Source organism: Camellia sinensis, chromosome 3 (genome assembly GCF_055761805.1).
Source record: "Camellia sinensis isolate YWXY chromosome 3, ASM5576180v1, whole genome shotgun sequence".
Lineage (NCBI taxonomy): Eukaryota > Viridiplantae > Streptophyta > Magnoliopsida > Ericales > Theaceae > Camellia > Camellia sinensis.
The window spans coordinates 51,070,477-51,087,767 of NC_138963.1; the positions used below are offsets into that span (position 1 = coordinate 51,070,477).

The 17,291-nt window shown below is 36.9% G+C and overlaps 2 protein-coding genes across 4 annotated transcripts; both read right to left on the reverse strand.

Annotated features, from left to right (window-relative positions):
- Positions 1-3,773: 3,773 nt before the first annotated feature.
- LOC114265726 (protein PHLOEM PROTEIN 2-LIKE A1) lies at positions 3,774-11,828 on the reverse strand. Of its 3 annotated transcripts, XM_082919731.1 has the most exons (6): positions 11,172-11,828; positions 9,451-9,728; positions 8,937-9,347; positions 5,021-5,242; positions 4,652-4,770; positions 3,774-4,375 (listed from the first exon to the last, which is right to left on the reverse strand). In XM_082919731.1, the coding sequence occupies exons 3-6, from the start codon at positions 9,003-9,005 to the stop codon at positions 4,009-4,011; spliced, it is 777 nt and encodes a 258-aa protein (XP_082775857.1). In that variant the 5' UTR covers positions 9,006-9,347; positions 9,451-9,728; positions 11,172-11,828; the 3' UTR covers positions 3,774-4,008. The 3 variants fall into 3 exon arrangements, with proteins under 3 accessions (XP_082775857.1, XP_028062343.2, XP_082775858.1); XM_028206542.2 differs by lacking the exons at positions 8,937-9,347; positions 9,451-9,728 and having other exon boundaries at positions 11,172-11,738; XM_082919732.1 differs by lacking the exons at positions 8,937-9,347; positions 9,451-9,728; positions 11,172-11,828 and adding an exon at positions 5,377-5,755.
- Positions 9,011-10,573, reverse strand: LOC145821510 (uncharacterized). Its single transcript, XM_082918032.1, has 4 exons — positions 10,326-10,573; positions 9,451-9,728; positions 9,167-9,347; positions 9,011-9,068 (listed from the first exon to the last, which is right to left on the reverse strand). Exons 1-4 carry the CDS (start codon positions 10,571-10,573, stop codon positions 9,011-9,013), a joined length of 765 nt encoding a protein of 254 aa, XP_082774158.1.
- Positions 11,829-17,291: the final 5,463 nt, after the last annotated feature.

Below are 17,291 nucleotides of genomic sequence, written 5' to 3' on the forward strand. Positions count from 1 at the left end.
CCATACCTGAAGGCTGCTTTTATGATAGTACTTATCTCGGCCTGCTTTCTTCAGTGCGTCTCCCTATTGGCCGATGTTATTCTCCCCGAGATTTTGATCCCGTGCTCTTTCTTTACGGTTTTCTTCTTCTACGTTTAGATTGGCAAGTTTACCATCCCCACTAAGGATGTCGTCCCCAATCTTTTCTCCCTGCTTGTTGTTGGCCATCTATTCTCCTTAAGTTCCCACAAACGGCGCCAAATTGATTTTGTGTGTGTTGTTTTTCAACCACACTGCCAATCAAGCAATCAGCTGAAGAACACTGGCAGAATAGATTAAATCCGAATAACCTGTCACAGAAAGAAGAGATTCTGGCGGTGGTTCGTCCACCCGGGGGCACTCCGACGATCAAGTCAGTTATCTCTCAAAGATAGCAAAAGTGCTTAACTCACTATTCAGAACATAAAAAGCATACCTTAGAACCATGTGGGTGCCTCCCTTTTATAGCCAACACAATCCTAGTCCTAATAGAAGCCTAGCTTCAATGGACTTTGGATTACTTCTAATCTTGGACTCCCAGTAGGATTGAGATAAACTCTCTAAGAGTCTTATCTTTATCCAAACTGAAGTCTTCTCTCATTCTAGAACTCTTGTCCCTTATCTGCTTATCCCGGATTCTGGTATCTTCGCAGATAACCCCGACCTCGCTGAAATCACCTCGACGTTATGACCAAGACACGTGGCATCCCGGCTGACACTTCGGTGACACCTTGGCCACGTGTTTGTCACTCAAAAATTATGTCCCCACAATATGTATTTCCCCCCCCTTCCTATATATTAAAGTAAATTTTGAGAAAAAATAAAGACTCTCTTAATGTAATATAGTAAACACTTTAATTTTAACATAATTACATTGTGTTCCCTCATTTTAATTTGTATAATACTTAATTTTCATCCATAATTTTTTTAGTTGTATGGATAAGAAAAATAATATTATCGTCTTTTGTAAACAAAATTGTATATTTTGAATTATTTATTTTGTACTTACACAATATCGGCATTAGTTTCGGTCCATTTTACTTTACTAAAAGATATTAGCGTAATTATATGAAAAATATGAGGCTTAATGTATTGTTTTTGAAAAATTCAAAAGAGGTTAGTGTAATTTACAGTGCACAACATAAGATTTTTATTGAAGAACCACATAGTGGTATGGTACAAATTCAAACTCTAATGCATCATTAGTTAATTTGACAAGTTAATACATATGTTAATAGGTAGTCACGAATGTCCCATGCATTATTAGCCTTACAAAAGATAAAGTCAATTTGAAAATGTGATAACTTTCTGTATCAACAATCTACATAAAATTATAACTATGTCAATTGTAATGTTTATCATTTACTTCATTTTACTCAAAAAAATATAAATGTTATAACACATTTTTATATTAAATTTGAAAAGAAAATTATCACATTTTCAAATTGACTATATCTATTGTAAGGCTAATAATGCATGTTACATTAGTGACTACCTATAAACACCTATAAACATATGGGGGGATTTGGTGATAGACCCCTTATTGTCTAATTTGTCTTTCAAATGGACAAGAATTATATAGATCTTTTCAAAACCCCCTAATATTTTAAAATTTGTTTATTTTACTATACTACCCTCATGTATATATATATCAGCTCTCTTGTAAAGTCATCCTCACAATATATTTTAGAGTAAAATTTATTATGATTCAAAGTAAAATTTTATATCATTAAGCACATATATTGTCTTAGAGGTAAAATTTTACTCTCATTCTACCAAACAAAAACAGAGTACATACCAGAGTAAAATTTTACTGTCATTCTGTCAAACAAAAACAGACGACATACCAGAGAAAAAAAATAGAGAAATAGAGAGATAGAGAGAGCACATATATTGCCTTAGATTTGGTTCAAACCAGAGTAAAATTTTACTGTCTAAAAAGTAGAGCATGATGAGGAGACAAAGAGAAAAGGATGAGAGAATATAGATTTGAGATGATAAATCTCAAATTTGACGTCATCAATCTCAGATCTGAAGTCTTGGATGCTAAAGATGACGATGGTGGCATCAAATGGCGCTAGTGGTTGAGATGCTAGTGGTGAAATGGTGGTGGCGGTGGTGGTGATGAACAACATCGATGGTTAAGACGGTCTTGGTAGGGACGACGGAAGTGGTGGAAACGATGGTAATCATGGCAGTCGTGGTAGTAGAGATGGTGATGGTGGTGGTGGTGTAGACAGTGGTGATGGTGGTGGAGAGAGCTCATATAAAGATAGAGAGTGTGTGTGAATGGATAAATTTGCCACACAATATAAATCTAAAATTTTTTGTCCTTTATATAAGACTTTATAATTATGAGAGGGTTTTGAAAGTATATATATATATATATATATATTGGGTCCTTTTAACAAGAAAAGGAAAGTAAGAGGAGTTTATGGCCAAATTTTCCAAACATATGTATTAACTTGTCAAATTAACCAACGATGCATTAGAGTTTGAATTTGTACCATACCACTATGTGGTTCTTCAATAAAAATATTATATTGTGCACTTATTATCTTTTAGGATAAATTACACTGACCTCCTCTAAATTTTTTTTAAAAAATACATTAAGTGTGTATTTGGAGTTACTATTTTAATAGACTATTTTAGTAAGTTAAAATTTTTGTGTTAAGGAAGATGGTTAAATTTTTTTGTAATTGAATATGATATTTGTGAGAGAAAAAATAAAATGATTATAAATTTGATATGACATTTTATCTTATTAGCTATTTTAGTTGTCTTTTTGTGAATTTTAACTTAAAAGAAGCTAAAATTTTTCTTGCCAAACACCCCCTAAGTCTCACATTTTTTATATAATTACGTTAATCTCTCTTTTAGTAAAGTGAAATAAACCGAAACTAATGCAGATATTATGGAAATATAAAATAAATAACGTAAAATATACAAATTTGTTTATAAAGGATGACAATATTATTTTTTTATTCATATAACTAAAAAAATTATGGGTGAATTACAAATATACCCCTGAAGTTTGCTTAAAATACAAATTGTCCCCCGTGGTTTGAAAAATTACAAATACCTCCCAGAAAAAAAAATTTTATTTAACAGAATTAATTAAAAAAAGTAAAATTTCTAACTGTTCACCTATATAATAATAAAATTATCTGAATTATTATTAAAAACTGTTAATTAAGTTAATAATTTATTAATAAAAAGACTTATTTGTTATGAAATTAGAAACCTTAAAGGGACATAATGTAATTTCTAAAATCACAGGAGATAATTTGTAATTTAAGTAAACCTCAAGAGGAGTGTTTGTAATTTACCCAAAAATTATTGAGGACAATTAAATATTATACAAATTAAAATAAGAAAACCCAATGCAATTGTGTTAAAATTATAGCATTTACTATATTACATTAGGGGAGTCATTTACTATATTGTTATGGGAGTCCTTATCTTTTCTCAAAATTCACTTTAATATTTAGGAGGAGGGGAAAAAAAAGCATATAAGAAGTGATGATTTGACATCAATAAAAATTTATACGTAGTAAAATAATATAAATAGTTTATCTATGCATGTCAAAAAATATTGAAGCGAAAGAAATTTCAATCCACCAAGTAATTGTTGAATTTCAATTTCAAATGACATTTAACTACCTAAATGTCAACCATCGCATGGCTTGATTCTTGATCAAAATTCAATAAGAATTAACATTTTCCTATATATATTTTGATGAAACCATTTCATATATAAAATTGGGATATATATATATATATATATCAAGCATTATACAAAAAGTTTTGTTTCAGTTATTGATTACACTACACAGGCGGTCACACATCACTTGCCTAGATATAGAAAAGTTTAGCATCCAGTTCAAAGTACCTAAAATATTGAGTAAAGATATTGACACCTAATAAACTACACATCAAAAATAAATAAATAAATAAACTAATTTATTCCTAGCAATGCTGTAAAATATTTTACTCTGGCTCCTTCGGTCGAATGATAGCACATTTCACAATAATCCCACTCTTCCACAGTTCAGTATGATCCTCCAGAGAGAATTCCATTGTTCCATCGTTTTCTGGTGACATTTTAAACTCACCCAACTGGATATCAAACCAACTTCCTAAAGGCTTTTCATTTAGACTTTCATTGCGTGTTAACTTTTTTGAATTTGGAAGGATGATGGCAAGTTTTAATGAGAAATCTTGATATTTGATCATCCTCACGACAAAAACAATTTCGTAAACTATCCCTGGTGAGAGATCAACTGCCCCATTAAATTGCCCTCTAACATCTAACCAAGATACCTGTAATAGCTCAGTGACTTCAATCTCTTCACCACTGCATGCCAAACTGGGTAAATGTTAAAACTGTCCATGGTCATTATAAATAAATAAATAAATCCAGAACACAAATTTTTGTTTCCTGCACAATTAATATATATACGATTTGCCCATTTCATGAACAAATGGTCCTTGAAGAAGTAACTCACAGTTAGGCCCTATTGCTTTAGGTCATGCCATTGATCAGTTTCATTGATTAAATGTTAAATAGCCTTAAGTCAACGTAGCATAACACGACATGAAGTACTTAAGCTATACACATTATTTAACTTACCTTGCCTCCTTCAATGTGGTCCATCTCCAATATTGAGGATTATCATTCCAACAGATATTAAGGTCTCTTGCAAATAGCACAAAGCAGTTCTTGTTTGACTTCTTGTCGACAAAATACTTCTGCAATAGGCAGTAATGACAACACATGCATGGATAGCAATAATTAATGACAATAATGAGAAAACCCCCCCCCCCCCCCCCCCCCAAAAAAAAAAAAAAAAAAAAAAAAGCAATATCATATATGGGTGGCATATATTTTTGGATTTCAAAGTCAACGTTCAATCCATCACTATGAAATATAAAATTATACTGATTCTGAAATAATAGTGTGACTAGTTCATATATGAAATGGGCTTTAAGTAGAACTTGCCAGTTTGTTGGGCTTTAAGTATACTCCGGAGTAGAGCTGCTCACACAGCTTGTCAGGGGAAGACATGTCAATTGATATATTTGCATCTTTCAAAATCGCTAGGAAATTAAGTGGGGGCCTTGTTATTCCATTTCTTGATGCAATTTCCTTTGCTTTCCTTGATGAATCTGCCTTGCTGGTTTGTTCAACTTGTTGGATCTCTGAAGTCCCATTAGGCACCATCTAGCCACCACCAAAAAGGAAAAGCAAAATTAAGGAAACAATAGTTATAAAAATTTTAAATAAAAAAAAAACATAATAAAATCTAAATGCTATTTCAGATTTTAAGGGATAGAAAGAAAGAAACAACCACATACATTCACATCTGGTGCACCATCGATTTGCATAGAGAAAGAGGACCTCCAGAAGGGGGCTTTGTTGATGGGATTCTCTCTTTTTATAATATTCTCTTCCTCTTCATTTTGTATGGAAGTTTTTTTATTTTATTTTTTGACATGTCCGAAAGATTTCAGATTCCATCATCAACCAAATGGGCTGGACCTGGACATTAATACAAGCAAATTGGAGGCCATGTACACAAAGTGACCTCCAATTTGGTGTTTCTGTCCAGCATTGGAATAGCTGCTGGTTGTTGCCATCACATGGGTGTGTTTGAATTGTTAGCTAGTAGCACGTGGGTTTTGATAGTGCATCAAAGCTCTTGCATGTGTAAGTGTTTGTTTATTAATAGGTGTAAGTGTTTGTTTATTAAATTTAGTGATTTGATGTGAAATGGATGTGAAATCTATTTCCATGTTCAAAATTTGTCGAGATGAGAGTTTTTAACACTTTTTAATGAGAAAGCCTTTATAACTTCAAAGGAAAAAAAAAGAAAAGGAAAATAAAGAATATACATCATCTAAGGGTAGGTGGCTTAGCCAACCATTTCTACAAATTAAATTCTATATTTAAGCATAAGAAAATTCTGAAAATATAATTTAAGAAGATAAAAGAACAAGAAATAAAGTACAAGAAATTAAAGAAACTGCATCATCTAAGGATAGGCGGTTCAACCAACCATTTCTACAAGTTAAATCACATATTTATGTATAAGAAAATTATGAAAATATAATTTAAGAACATGAGAAAACAAAAAATAAAATACAAGAAATTAAAGAAACTGCATCTAAGGATAGGTGGTTCAACCAATCATTTTTACAAGTTATATCACATATTTAAAGACAAGAAATTGAAAGAAAATACACAAGAAAATTTTACCTTTAGAGGAAATGATGAATTTTCTGATTTCCAAACTCTCTTCCTAGCACCCTCAAGATTATGGAGTATGTTTTTAAAATCTCAACAAAAAAATTCAGGTTTTAGCTTTAGTGAAGTTTTAGGTGGTATATCAATATATATTAGTGAAAGGTGAGAAAATGGAGGTTTATATCTTGATTTGTATTTTCTCTCAATTTTGACAAAACAAACTCTTTCTTTGATCAAAGCTTAGACCTCTCTCAAATCAAATTTTTTCACCACCTTATTCATAGTTCTAATGGTCTTCTTATATAGGCAATTGAAGAAGGTTTTCTTAGTGGAAAAGTGAAAGACAATGGTGGAAGACAATTGATAATGGAGGTAGGAGACAATGTATAATCGAGGTGGATGGTGAGTGGTGATGGTGGTGTGCGATTAGGAAAATGGATGGTAAGTGTTGATGGTGGTGTGTGATTAGGAAAGTGGATGGTGAGTGGGGATGGTGGTGTGTGATTTAGGAAAGTGGATGGTGAGGGGGGATGTTGGGGAGTCCAGACCCTCTGTAGGGTTTTCCTACAGAGCATCCTGCAGTGCAAGGAAAACGAAGTCAATTTGCCTCGTTTTGCCCCTCTTTTTTTTTTTTCTTTTTTTTCAGCAGCAGCTTCTCTTTCTTCTCCACTTCTTCTCTTTTCAAAGACCTAACCCCCCAAAAGTCCCAAAACGAAAACCAGAAGAGGATTGGAAGACGAATGAGGGAAGACGAACAGAGGACCAGTGAACGACGGCAGACCGACAACAGGGAAGACGAATGCGGAGTCTGCCCAAAGGCCCAAAATGTCTCAAATTCTATATATATGTATATATATCATATATGTATCAAGTTCTATATATATGTTATAGGTTCTATATATATCTCTTCTTCTTCTTCTATATATACATACATATAATGATATAATATGTACTACCATAGTTTCCTAATTGCAATTTTGTAAAAAATAGGACTTTTCTTTCATGCTCAGGTTCTCTCTCTCTCTCTCTATATATATATATATATATAGAATACACAATTCAATGAATGAGTGTTTCAAGCCCCAAAAAAGTTGTTAAGCCACTAATAAGCACGGTTGTTAAGATCGGGATCCTACACAGGATCGTTTTAGGGGTCTGTCGGATCGGATCGAGGATCGTAAGATCCTACTAAAATGATAAAAAAATGCAATAATTTTTATATGACTAAATAATACCATCAAAATATATATAGAATAAGCCTCAAAAAAAGAAATATAGCAATTCAATGTAGCATTCAAACATTTTTTTTCAAAAAAAGAAGTCAAAAACATAATAAAACCAAATACTAACACTTGCACACCATTGTCATTGTTTCTTAATGAAAACAAAACAAACTAAATAAAGGAAGAACAAACAAAAGCTACAATAAGCCATCATTGTCGCCGAAATTATCATCATTATTGCCACAATCAACATTAATCATTGCCACATCATCACCGTCATCATCATCACCACCCCCGGTGCCATCCAAGTCCTCAATGTCTTCACCAATAGTAGCATCTTCAAAGTCATAATCAAAATCCCTTCAAGCATCCATGTTTTGATCCATAGCATCATCATCACTTACTTCATGAACTTCATCATGTTCTATGAAGCACGGACACGGATACGGACACGCATACGGACACGGGACACGGACACGGGACACGACATTTTTAAAAAAATGGGGACACGAACACGGCTGGGGACACGGCAAATTTTTTTTTATATAATTTTTTTATTTTAATACAAGTTAATTACTTTATTTAATTATTATATTTTTAAATAAATATGATTCTATTAATTTTTTATTTTATTTTATCTACTATTTTTTTTGATTAATATATATAAGATACAAGATATGCCTTTTTATTAATATTAAATAAATACATATATATATATATATATATATTATATATTATACCTAATATATATTTTTATTACTATTAAATAAATACACACACACACACACACATATATATATATATATTATACATATATATATTATATATATATATATATATTATATGAATAAGATCAGATCAGAGCAGAGAGACGCGAGAGCAATTGACGCGATCGATGCGAGAACGAGAGAGAGAGAGAGAGAGAGAGAGAGAGAGAGCGAGAGGGAAGGCGAGAGACAGGGACGAGAGAGAGAGACTTACGGATGGAGGTCGACAGGCGAGGCGAGTTGAGGTCGAGGTCATGGATGGAGGTCGACAAGCAAGAGAGAGAGTGACTTACGGTGGTCGACTGAATGGAGGTTGACAGGTCGACTGGATCAAATACTAGGTTTGTATCTTGACCTTTACTCTTCTCCTTTACTCCTCTTTTGCTCTTTGCTCTTTATGTCCAGATTTGGACATGCGTGTCCCCGCCGTGTCTCCGCTGTGTCCCTGCAAAAAAAAATAATTAAATTAAAGGGACGCGCCATCCAGCGTGTCCCGTACGTGTCCCCGGCGTGTCCCCGTGTCAGACACTGCCACGGCATGAAATCTGGCGTGTCCATGCTTCATAGATCATGTTCTCTACCAATATGATCACGACCTAAGTTGGAGTAAACAAAAAAATTAACAGTAAAATTAAAGTTATAATTTCTAATTAAAACTAAAAGATGTGTACATAAACTTACAAGCTTCTTCCAAATTCCTTGCAAGGGCCTCCACTTCATCTTCATCTGAATCACATCCATGTCGAGCATTCCTATCAGGCACACTCAACCAATTTCCTTCTCTTAGAAGAGTCAGAGTCAGAGTCTCTTTCTCTGTTATCCATTCATCATCAGATGGGATATCATCCAAACATAATGGATTCGCGATTGCTTGTCTATGCATGTGTCGTTGTCTCAATTTCAAATTGTACATGACAAACACCAAGTCATTCATTCTCTTTTGGTGCAAACGATTCCTCCTCTTTGAATGTACCATCTCAAAAGCACTCCAATTTCGCTCACACCCCGATGAACTGCATGTTAAACTTAATATCCTAATTGCAAACCTCTTCAACTCAGGGCATTTATCACCAAAAGAGTCCCACCAATCAGCTACATGAAAGTTTAGTTATAAATTTAAAATTGATGAAATGAAAACAAATAATAAGATATTAAAAATGATACAAATCAACTTATAAAAAAAATAAAAAAACACCTGGAGATTTCTTTTTCCTAGTCATGATTGCATTTTGTATGCCAAAGAGCCCTCTTGCACTCTTGAATGCATCAATTTGCAAATCTATCTTCACCCTCTCATTAACATCAGGAACCATTCTTTCAAGACATTTGTACAGCCCAATTTTAACCTCCGCATCGGGCTGAAAATTAGGACTGTAATGAAACTGAGGGTTCAAGAAGTATGCTGCAGCATGCAATGGGTGATGGAGTTGGGATTCCCATCTTCTATCAATGATGGTCCATATAGGATCATAGCTAACACCATTAAATAAAGAGTATTAATGAACAAATAAAAAGTTTAGAGAAATATAATAGTAAAGTAAATAAGTTTAACTAATTAAAAGTTTATCATGTGAAAGCATTATTGAAATTGCTCTGAATTGCCTCTTTCGCACGATCCATTGCCTTGTAAATGAATCCCATCGCCGGATGCTCATCCGAATCCACCAATCTAAGTACTTTAATAAGAGGTACCACAGCCTTCAAGCACATAGAAACGCCCTTCCAAAAAATATGATTATCTAAAACAATATCTTCAATTTTTTTACCCTTTTCAGACCTTGCAAATCGACTATTCCTCCACTTGGATGATGTAAACAAAGAGAACAATGCACCCTTGCTCATGAAGGCGCCTCAAGGTCAAGTAAGATGTGGCAAATCGTGTTACCGCGGGCCTAATAAGTTCAATACCTTTTGTGAACTCCTTCATCCGATGAATAAGATTTGTTCTTGAATAAATGTATGCCACAATTCTTTTTCCCTTTTTAATTGTAACTCGATGAAGTTGGATTTGCTTCTCAAAATCCTCTTAACATCAAATCTATGCAATGAGCGACACAAGGTGTCCAAAACAAGCTCTTCCTCTTATCCATTAACATTTCTCCCGCCAACTTATAATTAGAAGCATTATTGGTCACTACTTGCACAACATGCTCTACTCCAACCTTCTCAACAATCTCATCCAACATCTCAAAAACCTTTTCACCGGTTTTTGAAATGTCAGATGTATCCAATGAGGATAGAAAGATAGTTCCATTAGGGCTATTGACAAGAAAATTACAAATTGATCTTCTCTTTCTCTCCGACCATCCATCAGACATAATTGTACACGCGGTCTTCTTCCATTGTTCCTTGAACTCATCAAGCAATTGCAATGTCTCTTGCACTTCTTTTTTTAAAAATGTCACCCTAATTTCCTAGTAAGATGGTGGCACAATGCCTTTTCCATAATCTCCAATTTTCTGAACCATAAGTGGAAATATAAACCATAAGTGAAAATATAGGGTTGTTGACACAATTAAAAAGAATTGCACTAGTGTAAAAAAACCGGGCAATTGTTTGACAAACATCATCTCTCTCTTCTTTCTTAAATAATTGATTGATAGTTTTTTGATTTTGATGCTGAGACTTATTCACCACAAATTTATCCATACGCCCATAATGTTTTTGTTTGTTTCTATGGCCACCGGCATGCAATAATTCCACTTCTTCATCAGAATCATCATCACCAATATCAAGCATTCTCTTTTTCTTATTTTGAGACTCCAATGTTTGAGTTCTCAAAAGACTTATAAATTTTTCCCTAACATCTTTCGGAACTTGGGGACATGGTTCAACATTTTGATGAGTGCATGCCAAATGGTGTTTTAATCTATATATTCCTCCAGAACAAGTAATATTACAGTATTTGCATTTTACCTTTTTGCTTGCAGCATCCACTTCAATGCCGTGTTCCTAACTAGGATCAGATCTTAGACCAGCAACATTTTTCCTCTTCCTCCCTCTTCCTGAGCCAGAGGCTGACATTCCTGCAATTGCAACAAATTGTAAACATTTGGCAAATTGTAAAAAGGCACAAGACACAGACAGTTCATGTTTTTAATTTCCATTCCCAGGGGCTAATTAAAACAACAGTAGCATTATCATTTATAGCATTGCAGGGAACAAAGAAGAAGAAGCAAAATTGAAGAAGAAAAAAGAAAAGAAAAAACAGAAACAGAGCAAACGGAAGAGGTGATTCAATGTGGAAGACTAATGCCCCAAAATGAATGTGATTCAGTGAAGGAAAAAAATAAATAAGAGGTGATTCAATGAAGAAATAAATAAATAAATAAATAAGATAATGACTTGGTCATCTAAAGAGCTTTACAACAGTAAGGTGCTCAGATCATACCCAGATGTTGATTCACAGCAATAAAATTTCTTTACTGATGAAGAATGATTGTTCAGTTGTTTTTAGTTTTTTTCTTTACAGAACAAAAATAAATAAATAAATAAATCAGAGGTAATTTACAGAACTAAAAATAAATAAATAAATAAATCAGAACCAAAAATAAATAAATAAATAAGAGCCAAAAAAAAATCACCGAAGGAGGTGATTCAGTGAACAAAGAAGGAGAGATCAATGAAGAAAGAAAGAAGAGCAGCTGAGCAGCAAAGAAAGAAGAAGAGTCTTCAAATTCGAAGAAAAAAAAATAGAGCAGTAGACACCTGGAGTGGAGTCGCAGCGAAGAAGAGAGGGAGAAGAAGAAGAAGAAGAAGAAGAAGAAGAAGAGGAAGCAGCGTACCTGGTGTCGTTTGCCCAGGTCAAGCTTCATTTGATGTTGAATGATTGAATCTCTCTTTCCCCAGGTCAGTCTTCTTCGTTTGCCCTAATTTGCTTTGCTTCTCTGCTTCTCTCATTTCATTTTAGGTCCCGATTTGGCTTTTAAGTTGCCCAAAAAATCCTTCAAATCTGGATCGCATGGAGTCGCGATCCAGATGCGATCCTACCGATCCCGTCGATCCCACCACGATCCCACCATGATCCTGCTCTGGGGTCGATCCGATGTACGATCCGGATCGAATAGTGTATAATGAGTCGTACGATCACAACCTTGCTAATAAGGTGGTGATGCCCTGTTTGGGTGTCAAGATCAAAATATTTCCATTAAATTTTTACCATGCCTAGTATTTCCACGCAACCTAGATTTCTTTTGAGAGGAAACCCTAGCTCAAAAGCTCTAAGATTAAGGTAATACTTAGAAAATCATCCATTTGTCTTCCAGCCCTCTGGTTTTCGTTTTGGGACTTTTGGGGATTAGGTCTGTGAAAAGAGAAGAAGTGGAGGAGAAAAAGCTGAAGAAAGAAAAAAAAAGGGGCAAAACGACGTCATTTTGCTTGCACTGCAGGATGCCTTGCAGGAAAACCCTACAGAGGATCAGGACTCAGATGGTGGGGTGTGATTAGGAAAATAGATGATGAGTGGTGATGGTGGGGTGTGATAATTTTTATGTACAAATACCTAAAATCATGTAAAATTATAAAATATTACAAATTAATGAACTAAAAATATATTTTAATGGTCTAAAATAATTTGTCCAAAACGGGTGAAGGTTGGGATTAAAGCTTAAATCCAATTTTTCTACTAAGAAATTCATAAAATAGGATATTCCAATTTTCATCATCGGGTGTTTGGAAGAAAACGCCCAAATCTTAAGCCGGTCAAAATAGGGTGTCTACACCATGCTACCCCTAGCCCCTTCCACAATGAGAGAGAGAGAGAGAGAGAGAGAGAGAGAGAGAGAGAGAGAGAATTATGAGAGAGAGTGTGAGAGAGACTGTGCAACAGAGCGGGCAATTGATTGCGATCACTCTCACAATCAGATTTGATTTTTCCAAATCTGGTTGAAGAGAGTGAAGGAAAGAAAGAGAAGAAAGAGCGAAAAGAGAAAGGGAAGGCAAGAATTGGGGTAATGGTGGGTGAGAAAAGGGCTTGAAAAGTCATCGGAGGTTAGGGATGGGAGCGGCAACGATGATGGGAGTGAATGAAAGGGATATGAAAGAGTCAAAGGGGGCTAGGGTTGGTGATGGTTGAAAAGGTGGCTACCAACTAGAGAGGGTGAAGAGGAAGGAGGAAACGAGGAAAAAAAGAAATTAGGGCAAAAAATAGAAGGGCAACAACGTAATTTTTTACCATGTTTTGCAAAAAACAATTTAACTTCCATATCATATGCAATTATTTTAGATTTCTCCTTATTTTACAATTATTCATTTCTTATACTATTTTTCTATAATTTTCCCTAAAATTTTAGAAAGCAGATCCTCTCCTATCCTTAATTGGACATGAGTCCAGTCTTGGCCACTTTGGGCCTACTTTGGGACGGGCCCGCCTCGACGATTCAAACCATTCATTTTGTAAAACTCATCGAGCACATTATTCCTACAAAAATTAAATTGATCAGATATCAATAATCACTTGATTAAATCACATTTGTCTAGAGAAAAAAAAAATTTGTATGACAACGTAATTTAATGTGTGGCAATGGTTTTTTAATTTATATATGCATGATTACTAATTATTACCATCGTTGCTTAACGGTTCTCTTTTTCAAACTCTTAAAAATAAGATACAAACAAAAAAGAAATATATAAGATTTGCATATAGAATGATTTGATTGCATTGTGACTCACAATTTTAAAACATAATGTCTGTCAAAGTGACATTTAACTACCTAAATGTCAACTGAGAGGCTAATTTTTGGGAAAAATTGGGCCGAGCTGCGAGATTGGGCTTTGTGGCCCAAAGTGTGAAGGACTAAGTAAAAAGGCCGTAATGATTACTCTGGCCCAATAATTATGCAAATGGTTACTCCGGCCCAGGAGAGGCAAGGTTACTCCGGCCCAGGAGAGGCAAGGTTACTCCGGCCTAGGAGAAACAAAGTTACTCCGGCCAGGGAGGAAAAATTACTTCGGCTCAGGAATTATAAAGATACTTCGGTCCAGGAACGATTTAGAGTTATGCCGGTCTTGGAGTCATACCGGCCGAAAGTCATTGGTTCGGTCTAAGACCGTACCATTGGTTGTACATGAGAAAACCGAGATAAGGATAGAGTTAAAGGTGGAACCGAACTAGGAATAGTTCGGTTTACTCAGTGGCTCTGCATAGCCAAGCTTATTTCGGTCATATAACAGTTCGGCCAAAGTAAAAACCATCCCACTTGGTTTAAGCAGTGGGGGGGGGGGTGTAAAAGGATAAGCATTATCCTTAGGAGTATGAATCTTAGGAGGACTCTGCATGGAGGAATAAAAGTCATACTAGGATTGTGCCACAGGAAACTTATAAAAGCTCACAAACATCACTTTGGAGGAGGTAATTGAACATAACACAATTTTGCTTTCTGAGAACATAGAGCTTTTTCTATTTGTCAAGCCCACTGACTTAGGCATCGGAGAGGTTTCCGGCACACACCCGCCGGCTAGCTCACGTTTGTGTTTTCAGGTGACAAAGCGACGTCATACGGAGGAGCGTGGACTTGGTCAACAGGATTATACGAGAAGGCGTATTTCTTTCCCGTATAATTGGCGCCATCTGTGGGAAGAACAGACAAGAACAAAAACCTCTTGACTAAGCTTCTCCTTTTCTCAATCAATGGCACACATTGAGGAACTACCGCAGTCCGCCGTCGACGGACTAACTCCAGATGGAGGAGCAAGGTGTGAAGGATTGCCCTCTGTCCCTCCCATGGCAGACTTGGAGCCCCAACAACATAGCTCCAGACGGGGTGGTAGGGGAAGGAGGAATAACAGCCCTCGTCACTCTCAAAGTCCTGACAGGCAAAGGAGGAGGATTGATCCTCAAGCCCTGGAAGATCGCGTAAAGGAGCAAGATGAACTAATTCAGAAGATGGCGGCGGACATGGAAGCTTTGAAACGCCAGATGAAGACTAAAGATGTGGCGACAGGAGAGGGGCACAAACACAAGACGCCCCCTCGCCACTCAGAGAATCGTAGTAGGAATACTACACCCTCTCAAGGAGGGAGCAGAAGCCTCAGGACAGGCGACACTCATTCCTTATCTTCCAGGACTCGTCACTCCAGGTCTGAGAGGACGAGATCTGAAAGATCATACACTGAAGGAAGCATGTACTGGCCTTCGCACTCACACCAAACCAGATCTAGACAAACAGAGCTGCCCAGGTCATCCGACTTACGAACCGTTCTCGATGAAAAAGCACGATGAAAGGAGGATGCCAGGGCGCGAGATCCACACAGAGTTTCTGCCTTACAGCGGTTGGCTCCTCGGACGCATGGAAGCGTCGAGGTTGGAATGCCAATATCGTGCCCAGCATACGAACCAACGGATAAAGCCTTAGCAAGACTACAGACTTCGCCGTTTGTTCCAGCAATTGAAAACGCGCCCCTACCATCAGGCTTCCTTCAGCCGAAATTCACTACGTATGAAGGGAAGACGGACCCGTATTCACACTTGAGCCACTTTTGCCAAGTCATGGCTGTGTACAGGCGAAACGAGGCCTTAATGTGTATACTCTTCCCATCAAGCCTTGGCGACCTAGGCTTGACTTGGTTCGAAAAACTTCCAGAGGGCAGCATAGCCTCCTTGGCTCAACTGGCAGAAGCGTTCGTAACAAGGTTCCGAACAAACACAAAAACACCGGTGGAGATCGACCAGTTACTCTCCATCGACATGGGGGATAAAGAGACCCTTAGATCCTACAACAGTCGCTACTGGGAAACATTCAATCAGATTGGGGACTGCCCCACCAATCTTGCCATTGCCCAGTATAAAAGAGGCCTTCCAGTCGGGAACAGACTAAGAGACTCCATCACCATGACGCCACCCCTTACCATGGAAGCCCTGATGGAGAGAGTGCATCAGCATATCAGGGTAGAAGAGGATGGCGCACGTGCCAAAGCAAAATCTAGTGCGACCGCAGTACCAGAAAAGAAAACCTCAGCAAAGGTCAATACGGTGGATCGTCAAAATAGAAACGGGCGTGGCAGACGAGATAACAGAGAAGACCCAGACCAAAGATGGATAAGAATCCGCACTGCCATAACAACGGTGTTCAAAAAACCGATATATCGGATTCTGAGCGAAATAAAAGATGAGCCTTTCGTCAAGTGGCCAGCCAAGCTAGGAGAAGCTCAGAAAGACTACGATGACAGATCACGGTGCACCTTTCACAAAGAAAAGGGGCACCGAACTGAGAATTGCACGCCACTCAGATAGCACTTGGAAGAGTTGGTGGCAGCAGGCCACTTGGACAAATATATTGAAGGAGGGACGCAACCAGCCCCCCAAGATCATAATAACCATCCCAACGGAATGCCAATCGACGCACCGCCTCACGGTATTATCAATGTCATACACGGAGTCTTTGAACCTGAGCGTGTATACGAGCTCAAGGGATCAATCAAAAGGGCTGAGCACTTTAGAGAAATACAAAATGCCCAACCTGCCACAAAGAAGGGGAAAACAGAGGCAACAAACGTCATGTCCTTTTCAGACAAAGACTTAGATTGAATATACTGCCCCCACAATGATGCCTTGGTCGTCACTCTCCGAGTTAAGGATTTCGACATCAAGCGGATTCTGATTGACCAGGGTAGTTCATGTGAGATCATGTACTACGAAACATTCAAACAGTTGAAACTGCAAGACAAAGACTTGGCGCCTGCTGTATCTCCCCTGATTGGATTCAACTCCATGCCAGAATGGCCCGTCGGCAAGATAATTCTTCCAGTCAGAGCAGGAAGTGTGACAAAACAAGTGGAGTTCTGGGTATTGAAGGTCCCCTCCACTTACAACATCATCTTGGGCAGAACATGGCTGCATGCCATGCGTTCGGTAGCATCATCATACCATCAGGTAATGCGGTTCCGCAACGACACCGGTATAATTGAAGAAGTCTATGGAGATCAGATCATGTCAAATGTTTCGCAACGGTGAATGGCAGCCGCGCTGCCAAAGGATATGTTCATTCGGTAGAAGAACCAGAAAGTAATGAACTATTCGCAGACGTTGGTAAAGAGGCT

What these genes read in the sequence shown, in the direction of transcription:
- LOC114265726 (XM_082919731.1), bottom strand. Translation starts at nt 9,005, where the DNA reads ATGCTCGACATGGATGTGATTCAGATGAAGATGAAGTGGAGGCCCTTG. An exon ending in AAGGAATTTGGAAGAAGCTT is followed by an intron (nt 5,243 to 8,936) that starts GTAAGTTTATGT and finishes GGTGGTGGCTAG; the next exon opens with ATGGTGCCTAATGGGACTTC. An exon ending in ACTTAAAGCCCAACAAACTG is followed by an intron (nt 4,771 to 5,020) that starts GCAAGTTCTACT and finishes TGCCTATTGCAG; the next exon opens with AAGTATTTTGTCGACAAGAA.
- LOC145821510 (XM_082918032.1), bottom strand. Translation starts at nt 10,573, where the DNA reads ATGTCTGATGGATGGTCGGAGAGAAAGAGAAGATCAATTTGTAATTTT. An exon ending in ATGGATAAGAGGAAGAGCTT is followed by an intron (nt 9,729 to 10,325) that starts GTTTTGGACACC and finishes TAATGGTGTTAG; the next exon opens with CTATGATCCTATATGGACCA. An exon ending in AATGACTTGGTGTTTGTCAT is followed by an intron (nt 9,069 to 9,166) that starts GTACAATTTGAA and finishes AATGGATAACAG; the next exon opens with AGAAAGAGACTCTGACTCTG.